At 37.5% G+C, this 23039-nt stretch overlaps 1 protein-coding gene across 5 annotated transcripts in view; it reads right to left on the bottom strand.

Annotated features, from left to right (window-relative positions):
* Positions 1–23039, bottom strand: part of PPARG (peroxisome proliferator activated receptor gamma) — a 130662-nt gene that overhangs the window by 33488 nt on the left and 74135 nt on the right. For all 5 annotated transcript variants that reach the window (XM_045992039.1, XM_045992040.1, XM_045992036.1 and 2 more), the window contains 3 exons: positions 14010–14237; positions 12438–12607; positions 3688–3826 (listed from right to left, as the gene is read on the bottom strand). In XM_045992039.1, coding sequence (XP_045847995.1) covers positions 3688–3826; positions 12438–12607; positions 14010–14229 — 529 coding nt within the window. In that variant the 5' untranslated portion in view covers positions 14230–14237. The remainder of the gene's footprint in view (positions 1–3687; positions 3827–12437; positions 12608–14009; positions 14238–23039) is intronic.

The raw sequence follows: 23039 nt of genomic DNA, 5'->3' as shown, positions 1-23039 counted from the left end.
ACCCTCAAATGCAACTTTAAAAATGAACTTCTGATTTTCTCCTCTAAACTGTCTCTTCTTCCCGTTTCCCTTTCTTGGTTAATTCATCCTATCACCCTAACTAGACACCCTGAACAATTTCTGACAATCTCTCTTTCCCTCAGACGCTTGTATTCATTGGTCATGCTCCGACATTTTTCTCATTTCATTTCTCCTCATTCACTCTTCCCACTGTCTTAATGCATAATATTGCATTTGTCCTCTGATGAATTTCCCTATTTGTCTATCCTTTTTACAGCTGTCAGTAGTTTAGTTTTTGGTAGTATCGATCTGATCACTCCCTTGCTTTAGAAAGCAGAGTGTGGTTTCTCAGGAAAGGTATAAAACACACAGAAGAGGAAGAGGGGGAATTAGAAAGTCTCATGGAAGACGGCATTTCAACTGGGTCTTGAATGCCAGGTAGAACTGTGACAGAGAACCCAACGACATAATAAACAGAGACCCAGAGGTATCCCACCATAGAGCACTGTTCAGGAATGGCAAAGTACACAGTTTACCTCAAGTGTAAGCTGAAAAGGGCAGCAGTGGGAAAGGGAGGTGGAAGCTAGCGTGCAGGCAACCACGAATGCCTAGCCAGTCTGAGCACACAGCTGCCATGTGTTGGGACTTTTTACTTGGTGATATTTTCTGAAAATCAACATTTGGGTAATTTTCTTTTATATTACAAAGAAGACTAAAGAAAAAACCTAACACACTGAAGTAAACTTATTTGCCATTCATGCTTTTCTTTTTCACAAGGAAGGAAAGAACTGCCTTAAAAAATGCTGAGTACCACAAATATCTGTAAAACCACTTTTTCTGGATTTTTATGAAGCTGCTGAGAAATTATTTTTAAAGTTGTCAGCTTTTTAAAAAAAAAAAAATAACAGAAACCCCCTAACTTATATAATAGAATGTCCTGGTCAGTAAAGTTAAGGTTTCACTAATTTTTATATTTATGAAAAGCATCATTTTCATTCAAATCTCAGTGGCATAGAGAAAATCTTTCCTTAGCCTTGACTGCTTTGGATTTGTACTCTAAGGCTACATCATTATGTGACCATCAAAAGTACTGCCCTAAATTGCTGAGCAATTTTTCAGAACATCCAGAAGACCTGATTCAGGCATACGAATTATATTTTTATGGCACCAAAACATACAGGTAGAAACTTTTAAATTCAGGTAGTCGACAGATGCCAGATACCCACATACTTGAGAAAACGGTGACAATGTCTATAAAATATGGTCCAGTTTGTTGAAAAGTGAAAAATTCAGGGAGGTAGCTTTAGTTATGTAGAATCACAGAACTTTCAAAGTTGAAAGGATTTAGCAATCATTGTTTCAGTGATTTTTCAACAATGTTCCTCAGGGCCCTGAGGATTCCTTGAAGGTTACTTCAGAAGCCTCCTTTAAGGCTGGGCGTGGGTGGCTAATGGCCAAGCTACATGCATCAAAAGGATTACACAGAGACCAAAGAGCAGAAACAGTAGCAACAGAGAATGGAGTAAATTTACTTTGGGAGGGTGTTCATCTCTTCTTGTGTGTACTGAAAGTATTGAGGTCCTGATTTTGGTATAACACTAGAAGGGTCTTGACAAGTTAGTTGGGTTATTACAGTGAGGTCCATTCACATAAAACATAAATAAATTAACATAATAATTTTAAAGTTATTACAACCTCCTAGAAAACTTTGTATTTGGAAATGTTGCCTTTCTCAGGATAACAGGCAAAACTACTCAAAACCTCGCTGTTGAGTTTCCCTTCTTGTGCACAGATCAAATGGATATTTTCTGTGCAGCAAACACATTCCCATAAAAACCTCTTAGAAGGGATTTTCTTAGTCACAGTTGCAATCTCGTAAATCTTGAACTTCCTAAGTCTTTGATGCCAGAACATTTAATTCCTTTTTTTTTGTCTTTCCAAAAAGAACTGAACACTCCCTATCAAGACTGCTTTTCTCTATAAATAGAATAAATTGTCATTTGAAATCAAATGATGACTGTATTATTAAGTTTATGGGCTTTCTTTGACTTTCCTGGGAACAGAAAATTATACCATCAATACTACATAGATTGTTGGGCTTTAAATATTGTTTGCCCATAAATGATAAGCAAAAGGAGACGTATTTTACATGAATGTGTGCAAGCAACAGGAAATATATGTGAAGTGACAAATTTTTTAAGAGCAAAAAATAAATACCACTAAAAGAAGACATGGGATGCTTTTCTAGGCAGTCTTGGTAATAATGATTTCAAAGTCAAAGATTTCTTCGTAAAGATTAAACAAGTTTACTGCAACTTGATTACATCATCTAAAACATAACCCTTGACTTGAAAATGTGCCCTTATGTTTTATGAAGTCTGAAATAGAAAGGAAATTGGTGGAATCAAACCAGTAAATTATTTTGCAATCAATGCCTGCAGCTGTCTACTGCTACACAGCAGTTGGAATCAACTGTGAGGAAAGTCAGACCAAATCTCCCTCCTGCCCAAGATAGCTGATAGATCTCTTCATAATACATTCTTGCCTTTAGAGGAAATAACCCACATTAATTATAAAACTATCATTTTGTGATCTATTTTTAAAGAGTCGGATATCAACCAATGAATGATTCTCAAATATTTTGAAGATGTCCACTGAGAAAATCAAACATCTGCATGACGGAATAAAACTTTAATTTTCACAGACGCTTTGGAATCCTAACGTATGAAGACTGACTTCAAACATTATTTTTTCACCAGATCAGTTTGGACACAGGTGAAGGCAAAAGAAAGAAAAAAGTAGAATATCCAGTGAACTGATACTTTGGATTTTATTTGATCTCTTTGGCATTTTATATTTCTTGAGCCCATAATGAGTTTTCAAAGAACTAATATTTGACAAATATAATATTATCAGGTTACTATCCAATTTGTTTTGTGACTTTGGTAACACCAATCCGAGCTAAATGGAAATCAAGAACTATTTCTTCAAACAGGCCTATGTTCCATGATTTTACTGAGTTAGTTCTATAATTCATGAAAACAAGGTCTTCTCAGGTCGTCTGCATTCTTTCTCTTAAGTTGACACTCTTTGATTTGCGATATGGGTTTGAAAAACAGAAAGTTTTATTATGTTTCTATGGACACTGAAGTTTTGTGGAACCTTAAAATTCTTTCCTTTATCCACAAGTCTGCATGCTCCTTGAAGATGAGAATACTGCTGTGCCTACAATCATCTTTGTACAGTAAAGAGGTGAAAAAAGGATATATTCTAAATTCTGATATGCCCCTTAAAGTTCCATACCCAGAAACCTGCAGAATTTTCTTATATTTAAAGTGGAAAGAAACTACTGAGACACACAAGCATAATCCTGTTTTTAATGCTATTAAAACAACATAAAAACTAATCACAATCATTATATTCATTTTAAAATACTAGCTATTTCTTCCATTTCTCATATTTTCGTGTCTTCTCTCCCATCATGGAGGATGCCCAACCACAGAGAGAAGGATTCTACACTAAAAGCCTAGACTTTGATGGAAATGAGAAATGCTTTATCAGCATATACTGTTCTGTAATCTGGCATTTTGTGGGAAACTGTACACATTTTCAGCAATGGCCCTAGAGGCTCCTGCTCTGGCAGCCATAATGAGAACAGTAAAGCATGCGTGCTAAGTGTTCACTTACCATTGTGAGACATCCCCACAGCGAGGCATTTCTGAAACCGACAGTACTGACATTTATTTCTACTTTTTTTGTGGATCCGACAGTTAAGGTCACACCTATCGTAAATGAGCTTCAATCTGATTGTCCTCCGGAAGAAACCCTGCAAAAGGATACAGAGAAAAGAAGCGAATCTTAGGTCTCTATAACACATGGAAGCAGCAACATCTGGCAAAAGGCACACTGGCCTAGATAGCAGAAAAGGCAGGCTCTGTCACTGGTGACTTCAGACAAGTCACTTAACTGCCAGTTTTCTTTGCTATGAGATACAGAACCAGAAGATCACAGTGTCCTTCTTTAGCTCTGAAACAGTGACCACATCCAACTGATGTCATTCAATGTATCTTGGCTCTGCGTGTGGATCTCAGCAGGCTCTAAGAAGTGCTCTGGATTTAATGTAATGCAAATAAAACACCATGTAATCAGTTCAGTCTCTCTGCAAATCATTCCAACAGCATGCCCCAGCCTTTATTATTGTGCTAAGCCATTTGGCCAAGTTATAATCACTTCATTCTAAAACATGATCTGGGCCAATAAAAATCCACATGTGGATAATTTTTTAGAATTCTCTATGTTGCATAATTTCCTACAGAATTGGTTTCATTTACTTATGCAGTTGAAAGAGTGCTTCATAACTGTCATAGCCTACAAAAAAAACAATAATAGGAAAGAACAGGAGAATTAATATGTAGATCCTCAGACAATGGACTGCCATCTCAAAACAGCAAATAGATCGATTTGGGCTAAATGAATTCTGTTGTATTTGTACTTTAGTGACAGACCTGAAAGAAATTTTAATTGGAAATGTTTGCTAACTCCATTTTTTTTGTTGTTCTCAGAGTGTTCTTATCATTTCCACTGTGCTCATTTCCATGAAAACTCAATTATTAACTTTTTCAAACGTATCTGGCCCTGTTTGGTACAAAATCCCTGAACTGGTATTGGTCCCGCCACTGACATGCATTTTCACTTTCTCCAGATTTGTGTCTTGAATTCTAGACAAGTATTTCTACTGCTGACTTGACATGTCACTTGGAAATCCAACAGCTACCAAACCCAGCACGTCCAACATTGAAACTCTGGACCGTTCCCTGTGAGCTCACTTTACCAGCAGCTTCCACCATCTCGGGTGCTACAATCACCCTCTGGATCTCTCAAGCCAAACTCTTTTTTTCCCAAGTCAACCTCTTTGAAGTCACTCCTGACTTCTCTCTCTCACGTGGAAAGCTCTTCCTCTAAATATACACCTGCTTATTCTCTCCACTGCCTTCAAGTCTTGCCAACATCTCAACTTCTCAATGAGGCTTACACACCCTATTTAATACTGTGGCCTGTCCTTGCCCCTGCCTCTTGTCTGGAGCTCCTGGTCTCCTTCACTCTACTCTAGGTTTGTATTTTTTTTTTCCCAATAGCACTTAGGACTTTCTAACATACCATATAATTTACTTATTATATTTAAGTGTTTATTTTCTGTCCCTACCTCAAAGCCCAATTAAAATTGTGAGATCCATGGGGAGCCAATACCAAATACCAACAGTAGTTTTCTATTAAAATCTGCTGAATCTTTGAAGATGTATGTCCCTTAAGTTCCTTCCTGGGCTATCTCTGATATTTCTTTATCCTAAACCATGACTGAGATATCACAAGGCAATTCCTTTTTTGTTACCTTATTAAATGTAATATGAATTACAAACATGTAGAAAATACCTGTAATTATAAAACATAACAAGATATTATCACACATGAGCCCACTGCTGAGATTTAAAATCATGACCGGAAATTCTTGCTCTATTCAACTCCTGCCCTTTGTGTCCTCTTGACAAAGTAATCATTATTCTCAATTTTGTGTTTATTGTTTTCTTGACCTTAAAGAAAATACAGTTTTGTCACACCACATGTAAAAATTGAGTAATACATTGATCAGTTATGCTTGTTGGGGCTTTATTAAATGGTATGATGCTTCATTTTCATTTTTTTAAATTTAGTATTAGTTTCTAAAATTTATCTACTTTCTTGTGAAAAGCTAGGATTTATTCATTTTCCCAATTTCATAATATTCTATTGTATGACTATATATCTTCTCATGTGGATGGATATTTAAATTGTTGCCAATATTTTGTTATTACAAACAATGCTTTGATAAATATTTTTGTAAATGTTTTACGATGCATGTGTACAAGAGTTCCCCAGGAGCGGGGTTTTTTGGATTGTGCAATAAGTGAATGTGAAATTTTACAAGATCACACCAAACTGTTTTCAGAGTGATTTTTAATCAATTTCCAATCCCTCTAACAATTGGTATTGTCAGACTTCTTAATTCTTGACAATGTAGTACGTGTCAAACAGAATCTAAGTGTGATCTTCATTTGTATTTTCCTGATTTTTCATTTCCTAGTTTCCAACGGTCTCTTCCTTAAAACTGAATTTTGGAATTTCTTTATATATTCTAGACACTAACCTGCTGTCTGTTCCAGGTATTGCAAACGTCTTCTGCTCTCTATAGTTTACTATCCTTGAAAGTTATTACTTCAGTTTCTCGGGTTTTTCTGAACCTGTAAACAGTTTCATTTCTCTCTCTCACTGCTGAAAGATTACAGAGAACTTTGTTATCTTCCATCTCGCTTCAGATCCCATGATCTTTGTGCTTCCACTGTTGCTGTGGAGAGGCTACTATCACTTGACTTTGAAGTGTTTCTTTTTTTTCTTTTCTCTTTGGTTGCTTTTATACACTCTCTTAGTTTTCAGTATTCTGCAGTTTCACTGTAGTGTGCCTTGGAATGGGTTTTTCATTTATTCTCGTGGGCGTGTTTTCTGCATCATGGACTCACTTGTTTATCAGTTTGGACACAAATTGGAGAAGTGTCAGACCTTATTCTAGCCTTCAGTATTTCTAAACTTCTCCTTTACATTTTCCCTCTTTTTGTCATCAATTACTCAATAACACTGAATACAAAAGTAAACACTGGAACAAGAATTAAATAAGATCTCAAAAGATACATAATTACAATGAGCAAAAAGGAAACATTCCTCACCAAAGTTCATCAGTGAGAACAGTTCTGTACATTACTCTTCTACTCATGAGTGAAGACAAACTCTTCTAATATTCAAAGGACCCTATGAATCCTTCAAGAACTAAGAGGCTTCAAATCCTAGCAGATTCTAGATGGACATATTCTTAAGGCACTGTGATTCTCGATCTCAGTAATTTCTTGACATTTACCTTCCAGTTCAGTAGTCCTTTCTTCTGCTATGTCCAGTGACTAACCCTTTCACTCAATTTTTATTTCAATAATTACATATTTCACTGTTTACATTTCATTTCCTTAAATAAATTGATTTATTTTCCAATATGCCTGGTCATTCCTGATAGTCTATTATTGCTTGTTCACAGCTGTAATTCTGCCCTCTTTTTTGAAACAGTTCATGCACAGCTATTCTATATTCTCTATCAGGCAATCCCAATTTAATTCGTGCCTCCAAAAAGAATTTGCAGATGCTTGTGTTGGAAGCCAGAGGTGCCACTGACTTGTGACTATTTCAAATTCCCTTAAGAAAGTTGGCTCCATTCAAAAGCCCTAGATTCAGCTCCCCCTCACTGATGGCTCTGGATTCTGTAGGCATCTTTCTCTGGGGAAATGCCACACCTCCATACTACGATGGGCATCTACCATGAGAAACCCTGCGCCTCAGTGTGTCTGCAGCCCACAGGTCAAGACCTAGAGCTTTTGTTCGTTTGTTTGTGTTTCTATTGCTGGTTTTTTTGGGAGAAGTTTTCCTTACCCTTGTGAGATCAGCAGTATCTCAAAGATTAGGTCCTACAGAGGATCTGCTGGAAGTTGAAGCCTCCTTAATTCTCAAAGTGTTCTGAGGACCTCTGAATATTAAAAAGGTATTTTTTTTCACTTACTAATAGAAGGTTAATGTACAGATAAATGTTGGTGGGAAATTTTGTTTGGATTTTTGCCATTGTGATCATATGTGTTTTATGATATTCCTTGACTGTGTTTTAAATTTTTCCCCTCTAAAAACTGATCTCCATGGTGGAAAATGCTGCTTGGCTAGCTGAGAACGGGCAGGTCCCGCAGTAGTCAGTTATTTGGCATGGCTGGAAGGTTTTTTGATGATAGAATTATGTTATTTAAGTTTAACTCTTATAATGCAAAGTTGTGTTTTGACTCATACGATATCTTTCAAAGTGTTTCACATTATTTTTTTATGATGATTCAGGGTCTTTCAATGTTAAAGGAAAATAATTCTGGATATTATTTATGTACTGTGTATGTACATAAAATCATAAACTGAATATATACACACCTCGTCACACAGCTTAGAAGTTCCTTTTACTTTTTTTTCAAAACACCTAGTTCATGATAGTCAACTGTATTCTTATCCTTTGATTATTTCAAGAAACCTAGTGAGGAAGATATAAGGCCATTGGAGTGCTTTTCTGTACAGATATTTATCGATTTGAAGAACGAAACAGGCTTCCCTGAGGTTTCTTCATATTGCTTATCAAGAAAACACTCTTTAGGGGCGCCTGGGTGGCTCAGTGGGTTAAAGCCTCTGCCTTTGGCTCAGGTCATGATCTCAGGGTACTGGGATCAAGCCCGGCATCGGGCTCTCTGCTCCGTGGGAAGCCTGCTTCCCCCTCTCTCTCTGCCTGCCTCTCTGCCTACTTGAGATCTTTGTCTGTCAAATAAATAAATAAATCTTAAAAAAAAAATGAAAGAAAAAGAAAACACTCTTTAACACCACTCTTATTAACTATTTTAGAGTCCTGTGTGCAACTTCAACAGTTTTCTCTTCTGATTACCACAAAGTCTGTGAACTGGTGTGATGGAAATGCATGAATCCCCATTGCAAAAAATTGTTGTTGTTGTTTTTTTTATGATACAGATTTATTCCAAAGTCTTCATATTTGTCTGTGAGAAGGTGATGGCTTTTTTCTTTTGCCTTATAAAACCTTTTCTCCAACTTCTCCTTAATTGCTTTTAACAAAACTTTTAAGAGGTGCAATGAGACCTAAGTTAATTTTACTGTGAGAGTAAAAGCCCTGTGCTGGTCCTATGTTTGGCTTTCCTGTGAAGCGGTGTGGCCCAGAGAAGCTCAACCCATGGGCTCCCATGGCAGGTAAGAATATACTAAAAATCCTTCCTGATTTAGGGCCCTGCATAGAAATACAAAAACAGATTACACTGTTACATAGTAGATTGTAGTTATATCTTTAGGTAAGTCTATGGTTCTAAAGTGATCTTTTACTAAAAACACAAAAACGCAATGAAAACCACTAGAAAATGAATAAGTGTCTAATTTGTAAGTGATAAGTGACAGCTTTGCAAGCTCTAAGGTGTATTATTACTCAGTAGCCCAAATGTTATATTTTACCTAAGTCTACAATATTAATAACCCAAGAATCTGTCACTATTCCACTTTCATCCAAGCCTGATCTTTTTATTCCTGTTTGAATTTTGGCAAGGATCACTAACATAAACCTGTTCCAAAGGCACTGTAAAACCATTTCAGAAGACCTACTAACAGCTATGATAAGCAATACTGTAACTCTTCTTTTTAATCCATCAATTAGTCTGCAGGTTGATGGTTACTTGTATTTTAATTATGGGCATATCCTACATTCTTCTGAAATGGCAGACGTTAAAGGCCCAAAGTACCCTTTAGGAAACACATATGAATCAAAAACTTGTTAATTTCACTTTCCTGGCTTTTTATTGAGTACTGTGGATAAGCTAAGAAGGTATCTTTGATTGCTGGTAGCCACTGGTCTAAATTAGCTGCATTCAGACTGTGGAGACAATTTGGTTTATTTCCAAAGTAGCCATCCCTTAATCTTTTATAACAGCAGTTCTCAAACTTTCTGGTCTCAGGACCCTTTTTAAGGATTACTGAGAACCCCATGAACTTTGGTTTATGTGAGCTATATCTACTGATACATATCAGACTAGAAATAAAAACTGGGAAATTGTTATGTATAAGGACCTAACAGGCAAACATTCCATTAGCCACCAGAGCTATGTTACCATTCTTTGTCATGTAGTTTCTGGAACAATCCAAGTACACTTCTGAGAGAATGAGAGTGAAAATGGTAAATAACAACCAAATATTATTATAAAAATAGTTTCAACATTACAGGGGCCTTGGAAAGGTCTTAGGGACCCCTAGAGGCTTCTAGACCACATTTTGAGAACTGCTGACTTATACTTAGAGAAGCCAAACTATATTATTCCACTAACATTTCTCTTTCTCTTTAAAATGAGTAGATGTCTATTTTACCTTCAAAGGTTAGTATAACCTTCCTTGCATTTTAGGCCTGGGAGTCTGTAATCGAGGGTATTCTTCAGATCTGATTAAATATTCACTCTCCATCTCTGCCTCAGGACCATACCTGTTCCTCACTTGACGGCATTTGGATTTTGTCCTTCCTTTTCTCTTCTCTTCTCTTTCTTGCTATTTTTCTTCTTTGCTTGGTTTTATTTTCCAAGTTTTTGTGCCCTCAGAACTTAGCTTTTATTACTATAATCAGCTATTATCTTTTCAATTTTTAACTGTTATCAGTAATGTTAACTCCCCACAAATATCTGACTAAAAGAATCATGGTAGAACTATTTGCTTAAATGTTCTAGTTTTCTAAATGCTTGACCAGCCTATAAAAAAACAATAATGTACTGTGGAAACTTAACCATCACACTGCTTTGTTTATCAATATAAATTGCCAAGATGACCAAACAGAATGGTTTCTTCAGGTATTTCTCAGAATTTAGCAACAATTTACTCAAAAATTATATAAATCTAACACAATAAAACAACATGTTCTCACTACTTATTGGAATCTTAAATAACTGACCATACATAATGATTTCAGAGATCACAGATATTTTATGTCGGTTTTAATCACACAGTGAATAGGTTTTAGTGTTTTAAATGAAAGTGTCTCTTGCCAATGGTATTTCAAAAACTCATTTTGGAATTTTAGACCTTAAAAATAAATAAGACCTTGGATAGCTGCTAATCCAACCAAGTTGTTTTACGAATGAGGTGACAGAGAGCTGAATTGTTTATGTGACTGGCTAGTAACTCTGGGCAAATGGCTAGGTGACTACTAGCTTGTCTCTTTTCACTTTAGGACATTGCCTTTAGTAATAAACTATTTGAATTGATTTTAGAGATGACTGAACTCAACCTCATCATTTTTTTTTTTTTAAGATTTTATTTATTTATTTGACAGCGAGAGAGAGAGAGAGCACAAGTAGGCAGAGAGGGAGGCAGAGAGAGCGAGAGAGGGAAGCAGGCTCCCCGCCAAGCAGAGAGCCCGATGCGGGACTCGATCCCAGGACCCTGGGATCACGACCTGAGCCGAAGGCAGCGGCTTAACCCACTGAGCCACCCAGGCGCCCCTCAACCCCATCATTTTATAGATGCAAAAACTTAGGCGGGATACAGTTTTAAAATGATACATGCTAAAGCATCTTGCACAATATATGGTACATAGTAGAATGCAATAACTATCAATTTCAGACCCCAGATGTTCTAACACCTACCTGCCTGGTGCTGTATATCTATTTGGAATAAAAAGCCCAACTGAGGATTGAATCTGATCTTATATAAGCAGTGCTTATTTTATTTTAAAGATTTTATTTATTTATTCAACAGAGAGAGAGAGAGATCACAAGTAGGCAGAGAGAGAGGAGGAAGCAGACTTCCCGCTATGCAGAGAGCCCTAAGTGGGGCTCAGTCCCAGGACCCTGAGATCAGGACTTGAGCTGAAGCAGAGGCTTAACTCACTGAGCCACCCAGGCACCCAGCAGTGCTTATTTTATAAGGTAAGTATTTATGAACAATTTATTCTGAGCCCTGGAGTATATAATAAATACAACTGATTCACTAAGTATATTAAAGTTAATTATTTTAACTTTATTTTTTTATTTTTTTTATTTTAACTTTAATATAAGAATTTTAAAAGACTACCTACTAAAATGAGTGGATTAGAAAATTCTTAATAATTGGGCAGAATATTACTGAATGTTTGAGCTTTCCAAAATACACTTTTCACAAAGAATGGAGGAAAAATAGTATCTCCCCTCCAAAATAGTTCTATCACTCTGCCTGTCCATAATGCACGTCTCAAATTGATGCTGAAGTAAGAAAAGACAGAGCACTGGGTTAGGAATCATAAGATACATGTTCTGGTCCTAGTTCTGCCACTTACTAATGGATGACCATGGTGACAGGAAGCTTGTCACCACGTCACAGGGCTGTTATAGGCCTCAAATGAAAAGTATCTATTTATTCATCTGTCAAGCCTTATAAAAACAAAACAACACATGGAATGGTGAGGGGGAAAAACAAAACAAACAGAAACAAAACTGGAGGATTCCGAAAATATGGGTTCTGGGCCAGGTCATCACTGTCTTGTTATGACACACTTGTATTCAAGTCACTGTTTTCTTTCTTTCTTTTTTACCTGCAAGAGGCAAGCAGTGAACTAGATCAGTGGCTCAAGGACCAAAATCTGGAAAAAGGGAAGTGAAGCAAAGCAACTTTCTTTTTACCAATTTTCCTCGGTTTTCAAAGGAATCATTTGAATGGGTTTTACCAAAACAAAACAAAAAAGTTTTACCTCAATTCCTTGTTATGTGTTCACCACAAGAAATGAAAGAACAGGTACATTTTCAGCAGTTTTTTCTTTTTCTTTTTTTTACCTTGCATCCTTCACAAGCATGAACTCCATAGTGGAACCCGGAAGCTTTATCTCCACAGACTCGGCATTCAATTGCCATGAGGGAATTGGAAGGCTCTTCATGAGGCTTATTGTACAGCTGAGTCTTTTCAGAATAATAAGGTGGGGATGCAGGCTCCACTTTGATTGCACCTGTGTGCAGAGAAATGTGAGCAGATTATTATCACATGAAAAACTGCTGAAAAAGCTCTATGGCAAGTCGCCATAGTACACCTTACTGCCATAGATTTATTATGTAAGTGTAGAAGCATTATGGAACATGAAAAACAACAACAGCACAGGAGAAAGTAGGCTTTATAACTACAGGCAAGTCACAACACCTGTGAGCCTCACCTGTAAAAATGAAAGGGGGAAGGGAATTAAGTCTGTGGTTCTGTGACCCTGCAGAACCAAAGCTCAGACTGACACCCCATGGTATCTGAGACAATTAAGGTTATTTTGCTACACAATGTGCTGTATTTGGCATTCATCACCATATTAACATATATTTGTATTTAAATATAGCATTTTAGAAGTATTCTTAAACCAGTCTCTGGAAAAGAAACACAGAAGGAACACCGCTATGAAAAGGTAATGCCATGCCCAGCTTGAAGGTACATGAGAAACAAGAGACCAGGTTTTCAGCAGGGTTGAGTCAGAAACGGTGGTGTGTAAAATAATCTTTGAGAGAGAGAGTGAGAGAACCCACGGAGAGTAAGTACTCCCCTTCTGCTGGTTAGGATCAGGCCTATTAAATTTCCATATTAGGCTCTAAGTGAAAACCACACAAATATAACCAAGTATATTATTTATCTCAAAAAAAAAAAAACTAGAAATACAGGAAGTTCTTACTTATTGTCAAGTAATGGTTTGCCAATTACATGGTGGTGGCTTTGGAAAACCAGCATATCAGCACACAAAGATAAAAATCAAGGAAATAGCATCATAGAAATTTATTTTATCTTGAAAAGTACCGCTTTGGTTTATCTTGACTCTGATGTTTTGATGTGAATTTACTTAATGGCAGGAAGATTTATCAATAGACTACAGTGGTAAAATTTAAATTTGTGCAGAAAAATAGGTTTCAGTATAAGCTGCTCAAATAGCAGAATTGGGGAAAATGAACCACAAATTTGCAATTTGGTGATGAGAAGTTATGTAAGGTAGCAAATTATTACTTATTAACTTAAAAGTGACCAAAAGAATAAGAGTTTATACACACACACACACACACACACACACACCCCACACACGCGATAAGCCTGGCAATGCAGCCATGCTGGGAAATGCTCCTAAGAAGGAAAGAAAGAAGTAGGAAAAGGAAGAGGAAAGAAAATGAGGGAGAAAAAGGAAAGAATGATCTGGGGTATTTACACACTAACATCCTTTTTGGTATATCATAAATACACAATGTCTCATAGGTAAATGGATGAGTAAATCAATGGTAAGTATCTTTTTTATAGAGTTTTAGTCTCTGGAGCATTATTCCAGTGCTATCGAGAGGTTAGTCTGATTCTAGTCTTAGCAGTCTGACAAGTGAAAATGACTATCATACTTTGGTACTCTTGGAGCTTCAGGTCATACTTATAATCAGCAACCATTGGGTCTGCTCTTGCAAATGGAATGTCTTCGTAGTGTGGAGTGGAAATGCTGGAGAAATCCACAGTGGTGAAAGGCTTGATATCAAAAGAATGGGAGTGGTCATCCATAACAGAAAGATCCACGGAGCTGATTCCAAAGTTGGTGGGCCAAAATGGCATCTCGGTGTCAACCATGGTAATATCTGAAATGGAAAAAAAAAGAAAAGCTGTGGAGTTCATTCTGGAAAGCAGAACAATCTTCTAACAATACACAAGGAGGGAACTGAAAGGGTCTTTGGTGCTATGCTCTCATCTAGATAATCACAATGAGAGAAAAAAACACAACCACCTCCTGAGTGCTGCCCAGGCTGTTTTACTAAAGGAAGGAAGCCACCCCTTACCTGGATAGCATGGCAGAGAACCTTGTAATAGTATTAATGTGGTCAGCGTACCCAAGGGAATGTCCTGCAAACAGCCCTGCTCTCATGATCTCCTAAAGAAGATCATCGTATCATGTCTGTTAACGGTTTTTAAAATTAATCAATTAACTAATTAACTAATATCTTTATTTCTTTAGTTAGTTAATTTTTAAAGAGCATAAAGTTCCGGGACAATTTTGCTTCCTTGGAATTAGAGATGCTAAATATTTTTCTCTTTAGGATAAAAATTTTGCTTCCCTATTTGTGTTTATAATGGTTTTTATGGGACAGAAAATTTGGCACATTAAATTTAGGTAAAAATGTATTCTTTAACTGCATTATAAGGGTAATTTTATTCTTAAAGTAACACAAAAATGAATCTTTTTAAAGAAGGGATGACCCCTCTATGAAAACTTGCTCAAATATTTACCTTTTCTGTGTATACAGTTTTCCTTAAAAAGGAGAATATGTTCTCCATCTTGAGAACAGAAAGGTTAGAGACCATGGAAACACGTCTGATCATGAATGAGAGAAAGTCAAAACGACAATCCACACAGCATTAATTAAACCACTCTCACACCAAGACCACAATGAAACAAAAATGGAAACAAGAAAACGTATAAAAGACAAGGGGAGGGGGGTGGGGGGGTTGGGTCAGCCTGGTGGTGGGTATTATGGAGGGCACATAGTGCATGGAGCACTGGGTGTAGTGCATAAAAAATGAATTTTGGAACGCTGAAAAAAAATAAAATAAAATAAAAAGACAAAGGTAAAAACACATGGATTCTAAGGCCACAAAATAACTCGTTTCATGCATTGCCTGCTTAGGATGACACATGCCATGTGTGTTTTTCAGTATATGATTTGTGGTCACAGTAAATGAAATAAAACCCTGAGGAATTTTAGTTCTAACTGTTTAATGTGGATGTGTGAGCCACCAGAGGCTGTGGACATTAAACCTTCGTGCCCTAGGAACCTACATGGGTACTTACTGATGTAGATATTCAGACATGTGAACACACATGGTGCCTCACGTGTCCCTGGTTCTCCTGAAACCAGTTCATTCTGGTTTCTGCTCTGAAAAGAGCAGTCACTGAGTATTTTAAGCGGTAACTCTTGGGTCAAAAACATGAGCAAAGGGCTGTGTGAATTCAGGACTGCTAATATTGGAGACAAAGAAATGAAATACTCATAAAATTCTAGAAGCTCCTGAAATCATAGGCTGAGTGTCTTATTTCTAGTTATTTCGCTATCACCTAGCAATGGGCTTGGCTCATAGTAGGTGCTCATATGAAATACCGAATGAGTTGATGAGGCAGCTCTGAAAGTTTAGCAGAACAGGCAGGAAGCGGGGAAGCAAATTAGTATTTATTGAAGTACCCCCCAACACAAGACACATTCTCTTATTCCACATAACCCAAGATCTTATCTCCACTTTATAGATAAGCCAGGACCAGAGAGTTTAAGTGACTTGCCCAGTGTCCAATAGCTGGTAAACAGAAAATTCAAACTCAAGATTGACCCAGGACCCTAGTCACTGTCTATATATTCTCTTTATTCTCGCTGTTGAAACTGTTTTATGGAGAAAGGGCTACTCTCCTAGGGTATCTGTCAGTGGGCCTCTTGTTTTTTTCCCAGCAAGCAGAGAGCTAAGGAATTTACTCTCAAAGGCATGAGGTTAAAAATTCCAGTTGTGGTCTTCATAAGGAAAACAAAGTGAAAACACAAATAAGGAGACTGTCCTATGAATGTGCTTCAGGGGTTCCGAGGGGACTCATTAAGGCACCGTTTGGGTTCACATGCCTGAATATCTACACGAATAAGTACCCAAACAAACTTAAGTTATCTGAGTCACAGTATAAACACAACACACAAGAAGAGGAATGTGTACTAGTGATAGCTTAAAGGTCATGCTGGGTCTCAATGACACCCAGAAAAACATTGGTGCCTTTAATAATGGGGAACCCATCAAACTATGCCCTTCGCTTCACAATTCATCTAAACCTAACTCACCCAGGTCCCTCCACTTACTCTGCCCACCTCCTCAGCATGCTTATTTTGCATTTCTTTATCTACTCTGCTTGGTATAAATTACCAGCGTATCAAAATAATCTCTTTTGTCTTGACTGCAATTTCCACAAAAGTGGGCTTATCAACTATTTCTCATTATGCCTGTTGCAAAGTTCATCTGTAAGCAAAATAAAGTTTGTCTGAGTTAAAGGTAGTGGACAAGCCACCGAATGAATACTGGGAAATGAAAATGAGGATGCAAAAAAATATCTGTGTTGCAAGAAAAACTGGTTGCTCATCATTTTGCTGGTTTAATTCTGTTTTGTTTCACTTTTAATATACGACTTCAATGACTCCCTGTCGACCAAAGCCATGCTTCTTAACACAGGAATCACCCCGAGGGGTCATTTACTTGATTGCAAAGTTTTGGAGGAAAATTTTAGTGTTAAAAATAGCCATCTGTGTGTAAACGAACAGAATAAAAAAATCATGTGATTTTAAAGATATAATATGGAACTCCCTAAAAAATTGGTACCTGTGGTACATTTCATAGCTAAGAGTGCTATTTAAAAAAAAAAACCATAATCTATTTTCATTTATCTGTTTTTAAAGATTTTTAAAGTAATGTTTTTAAAGTAATCTATACACCCAGTATGGGGCTCAAACTTATAACCCCGAGATCAAGCGTTCTTTCCAGCTCTACTGACTGAGACAGCTAGGTATCCCTATACCTCATTTTTTTTTTTTATTTTTTAAAAGTAGGTTCCACACCCACCATGGAACTTGAATTCACAACAGTGAGATCAAGATGGGATCTGAGGGGCGCCTGGGTGGCTCAGTGGGTTAAAGCCTCTGCCTTCAGCTCAGGTCATGATCTCAGGGTCCTGGGATCGAGCCCCGCATGAGGCTCTCTGCTCAGCAGGGACCCTGCTTCCCTTCCTCTCTCTCTGGCTGCTTCTCTGCCTACCTGTGATCTCTGTCTGCCAAGTAAATAAATAAATAAATAAATTAAAAGATGGGATCTGAGATCAAGAGTTGATGCTTAACCAACTGAGCTACCCAAGCGCCCCCTAGACTTTATTTCTAAAAGCAGTTTTAGGTTTACTTAAAAGTTGAGCAGGAAGTACAGAGTTCCAATTTATCCTTTTCCTCTCCTTCCTTTCCCTGACCCCTGAAATACACACAATTTCCCCTATTATTAACTTGCATTTCTCCTATTATTATTAACACTTGCATTAGCTTGCTATGCTTGTTACAAAATTGTGAACCAATATTGATACATAATTATTATCCATAATTTGCATTCCAGTCATTCTCTGTGTTGTACATTCTATGGTATTGACAAATGCATAATGTCATGTATCCACCGTTACAAAATCATGCAGAAGAACTTCACTGCCCTAAACGTCCCCTGCGCTCCACCTATTCATCCCTCCGTCTTCCCCATCCCAACCCCTGGCCCCTAGCCCCAGAATACTGTCCTCTTCTATTAAGGGCATATTAGTTGAAAATCAGGAGAAACCTTGACCTTTATATATTACATACACATACATATACATATATACACTCACACACATATATATGAAATGTCTTACCATGGCTTTCAAGGCCCTCCCTGACATAGTCCTAACTTACTTTCTCAGTCTTATTTTCCACTAGTGATTGCAGACCCCCATCTCATTCTTAGCATACCCTGTGGTTAGGCATATCGTACTATTTGCCCAGGTTAAATATGCTCTTCATTTTCTAGTCTGCTTATCTTTATTCATGCCAAGGCTGCTCTATCTCTTCCCTCTTCCCACCTCCCACATCGCTACATGTCACAATCCCTCTGTCTTTCCCACAATGGGAAATCCCACTGTCTCCAAATGTTACTTTCTCCAGGAAACCTTCCATGAAGTTTCCAACTTAAAAATACCCTCCCCATTATTTGCATCCCCACAGCTCTTTGTACCTCTCTTTTAACTCTGATAGAATTATTTGGATAAATATCTCTGCTATCAGATTCCAAGCTCTAAATGGATGGTGTCTTAGTATTCTGCTTTTCCTTTAGTCCTCATGCACAGCGGTCGTTTACTAAATGTTTACTAACTGAATGATCATTCCTTTTTATGTGAAAATGTAAAAAAAAAAAAAAAAAAAAAAATAGGGGCGCCTGGCTGGCTCAGTAGGTGGGGAGTGTGTGACTCTTGATCTCAGGGTTGTGGGTTCAAGACCCACATTGGGTGTAGTGATTACTTAAAAAGTAAATAAAAATTAAAACAGGGGTGCCTGGTGGCTCAGCTGGTTAAGTGTCGGACTCTTGGTCTCAGCTCAGGTCATGATCTCGGGGTCATGGGATAGAGCCCAGAGTTGAGCTCTGTGCTGGGCACAGAGTCTGCTCAAGAATCTCTCTCTTCTCCCTCCCTCCCTCTCTCTCTGTTCTTCCCCCGCTTATGCTCACTTTCTAAAATAAATAAATAAATCTTTTAAAAAAATTAAATAAAAAAGGAAACATGCAGAAAAACATTTATAAAAATAAAAGGGAAAAAAATGAAGATACTTTCTCAATAGTTTAGTTTTTTTTTTAAGATTTTATTTATTTATTTGACAGACAGAGATCACAAGTAGGCAGAGAGGCAGGCAGAGAGAGGAGGAGGAAGCAGGCTCCCTGCTGAGCAGGGAACCCGATTCGGGGCTCTATCCCGGGCTTAGTCCCAGGGCCCTTGAACCCTGACCTGAGCCGAAGGCAGAGGCTTTAACCCACTGAGCCACCCAGGCGCCCCTCAATAGTTTAGTTTTGCTAAGACTTATCTTCCCTTAGAAAAGATGATGATCATCAGTATTACAAATAAAATATAATTTAAACCGTAACTTCTCCCTTCAACAAAGTATATTCAGATAATTTGAGAATTATTTGAGAAGCAAGATTAGGGTCCAAGAAGTTTCTCCCTACATAGAAAAGACAATGTGAGAAAGAAAAATAGCTTTCCTCTTCATCTCTGAGAAAACATATTACTCAAATACACATTTTCCTTTCCTCCTTTCTCTTCTCCCTGTCCTTTTTATTCTGGGACATCTTGACCTAAACAATATTACTCCATGGACCATAGTTACTGGGAGGCACAGTGGCTCCCTAAACATTTTATTTTATTTTGACTTAGAGATGGGCCCAGGGAGCCTGTTTCTAATTTTGTCTCTAGAAAACATAAGCTACTGTTTCTGCCAAGCTGTAAATCGAGTAGGTGTTTTTTTTACTCCATGTAATTACCCATGAAAGAACAAGTGAACAAAATATTTGCATGAACAACAGTCCTTCTGAGGGATAAGTAACAGTGTCTTAACTTTCCAGCTGTGTGACAGGAGTGGGTTGCATCGGGATTTATCCATCAATTTCACAACCTTAAGGTTCCAAGCAAGAGTCTTTGGGCAGACACTGAACAAGGAGGTGAATTTGTGCCATTTATCTTAGACCTTCAAATTTGGCTTTACGCTGTATTATTTTCAATGGGCAGACTCTGAATAATACTCCAAAGTATAATGTATTTCAAATAAAAATATAACCAGTACCATGCCAAAATAAAGTAACCTCTTTAACTGGAAATGCATCATTATTTGGGAATATGGAAGTGGGCCAGGAAAGATGGTAATGTAATGTAATGCCCCAGAACTACATTGTTTACCGTTGGGGTCTGATATATTCGTCCAATATAACTGCTGCCCCTTAAGAAAAGGAAACTTCTACTAGAATTTCTGAGGAAATGCTGCATTTCCTCACTACATTATTATCTAATTACATTAACTAATATTAATAGAACCCTAAATCTTAACTAAGTATTGTGCCAAAAACAACACTTGGACCATTTCATTTAAACCTCACAACAATACTATGAGGTTGGTGTAATCCTAAGTATTCTCAGAGAAGAGGAAACTGAGGCACAAACATGGAAGCAGGTAACTTGCCTAAGAACACACAGCTACTAAGGACTAGAGCTGAGCTGTGAACCCAGGTGTTGAAAACTGCATAGCCTGCACACTTAACTTTCTAAGCTGGTTAGAAAAGACAAATCTCTTCCTGGGCTTCCACTTCTATCCTCAAGAACAATTAATTCCAACAAGTCTTCAGTGAACAAGAACAGTGCCAGGTCCGGGAGTTGGGCATATACTATGAAGACTGGGTAATTATCACATAAAAGCTTCATTAGAAAGATGTTAAGCTAGGCAACAGGAGGAGGTGCCAGAAAAAAGCCTTTTATGGATTCTCTAAAACTTAGTAGCTTTGTTTGAAGTGGCCTTAAAGAGACACTTAATCACTGATTTTTTTCAGTCTCTTCTAATTTGTTTCAGTTTAACATCACAGTACTCATCAATATGGTTCAAGCTTATTTACCCAGCCCCTCCTACTGATTCATGCAAATCATTTTGCAGTGTAAACTGACCTGGGAATTTTCTAACTGAAGTCCTCTCCCATGAGGATAGCTGATACACAGAGACAAAAATCATCCTGAAATAGTAGAGTGGCAAAGGTCTTTTTGAGATACTCTAAGTCCCTTATTTGACAGATGAAGGAAATGAGAGAAATGATTTGCCCCTGAACACATAGTCAGGGGCTTACCAAATGAGAATCCAGGTTTCCTGTCTCCTATCCTAGCATTCTCTACACCCCATCATGAAGATGTTACTGTATGTAAATATGTTGAAAATGGGACTTTTAACCTATGCCAATTTTCATAGATTCAGATTTTTGGGGGTCTTGATATATAGGAATGACATCAAATTTATGAAGGAAAGAAGTCTCAGGCAAGTATTCATTTACTGGATGGTAAATTAGTATAAGATTCCCCATAACAGAATTTGTTTCTAACAAAAATTAATAAAATCTGAATTCATCGAAAGGTTTGGGGAATTATCTAATAAAATGAGCACAGATCAGTCCCAGTTTTTACATAATAAATACAGGCATACATATTTCATTTGCTTATTTTTTGTGCATTGCTGTTCTGAACATTCACAGTGAAGGTACATGAGCCTGTTATCATGTCAGATACCCTGGGTTTGAATACTGACCTACCGCTTGCCAGTTTGGGATCTTTTTATACCTAACGAGCCCCATCTGTAAAATAATATTGCCTACCTCACAGAGGTGTTGTGAAGATTAAATTAGATAATATATCCAAAGCACCTAACAGGTCCAGACACTTAGTAAGTTCTCAATAAATACATTATTGGCAGCAGTAGTAATTCATATACTTAACCAGACTACTAGAATCATGTAAAAGGTGGGCTAACAGCCTCCAGTGCTACCACTAGGGGACAGGAAGAGGAAGAAACACCAGCAAAGTCCTATTGTTCAAACAGGACTACGCCTTCAACAGATGTCCTGTTTTAAAGACCTCTGGAAAAGGAGTCCACAGCTTCTCCTGGTTACTCATTCCAATGTTTAATGGCTCTTTTGTAGCCAGGAAAGTCTAGGTCTTATCTGACTTGTCTCCAACTGAGTTATACATATGCTAATGATGTTCCTTTTAAAATAATTAAAAAGAAAAAAATCTGGTGAGCAAATAAATTTAGGAAATGCTAGGTCAAGCAAGGTTAAATAGGTTTATGCAGAACTTCTTAAGGCTCATATGCTAATAATTCATGAGAACGTACAAAGGAGAGGGAAGGCACAGTGTGCAACATTTGCAGAGTTTCGCATTTGACAGGATAGTTGGGGAAGTGACGGTCTATCCTATGCTGGAGTTTATAACTTCTCCCCCATTTTTCTAAACATACATGGCCACCATCTTCTGCACATTTGCCCATTACACTTGTACTTGAAAAGTGTTATTAAGCTGTCCCTCAGGTTTTCTTTAATTTTAGAGTGATTCTTAAAACAACAAGACACAAGAAGGAAAGGATTTCTTAAACCATGTAGAAAAGAACCACTATAAAGACTAACACTCTTTTTATAGAGGCGATCTGAAAAGCCTCCAGACTGGGGAGGGGAAAAAAATAAATAAATAAAAGGAAAGTCCACATAAAGGATCAGAACCAGAATGACTGTGAACGGCTCAGGAGCAACACTGGAAGCCAGAAAATCAATACAGCAAGGTCTTCAAAATTCAAAGAAAAAGTTATTTCCAACTTGGCATTTCAGACTCAGCCAAACAAACCTTCACTCAACTGTACAGAAATACATTTTCAGAAATAGAGGACCTCAAAAAAAAAAAAAAATGTCACCCCACAGGTACTCTTTCTGAGAGTTCCACACCAGAACAAAAGAAAAACATGGGATCTGGGAAACAAAGGACTGGAAAAGAGGAGGGTAAAAGGAAGACGGAGGACGACAGATCCCGTGCAGCCTGGAAGGTGAAGAAGGTGAAGAAGGTGAAGAAGGCCATAGAAGATTACCCAAGAAATCCAAGTGCCTGATATATATGACTGCTTAGAGACAGTTTTTATTACTGTCAGAGAGTTGGAGAAAGAACTAGTGATAATTCTTTCTAAATAAAAATGAACAATTTGTCAGTTAAAAAAAAATTAACTCCAGAAAAAAGAACAGCTCTTCAGGATGGGAAACGGAACTGTAGTATACTGCCTACCACAACTGAAGCA

Source organism: Meles meles, chromosome 20 (assembly GCF_922984935.1).
Source record: "Meles meles chromosome 20, mMelMel3.1 paternal haplotype, whole genome shotgun sequence".
Taxonomy (NCBI): domain Eukaryota; kingdom Metazoa; phylum Chordata; class Mammalia; order Carnivora; family Mustelidae; genus Meles; species Meles meles.
Note: the sequence above shows the minus strand (reverse complement) of the source record. Positions and strands in the feature narration are given on the sequence as shown.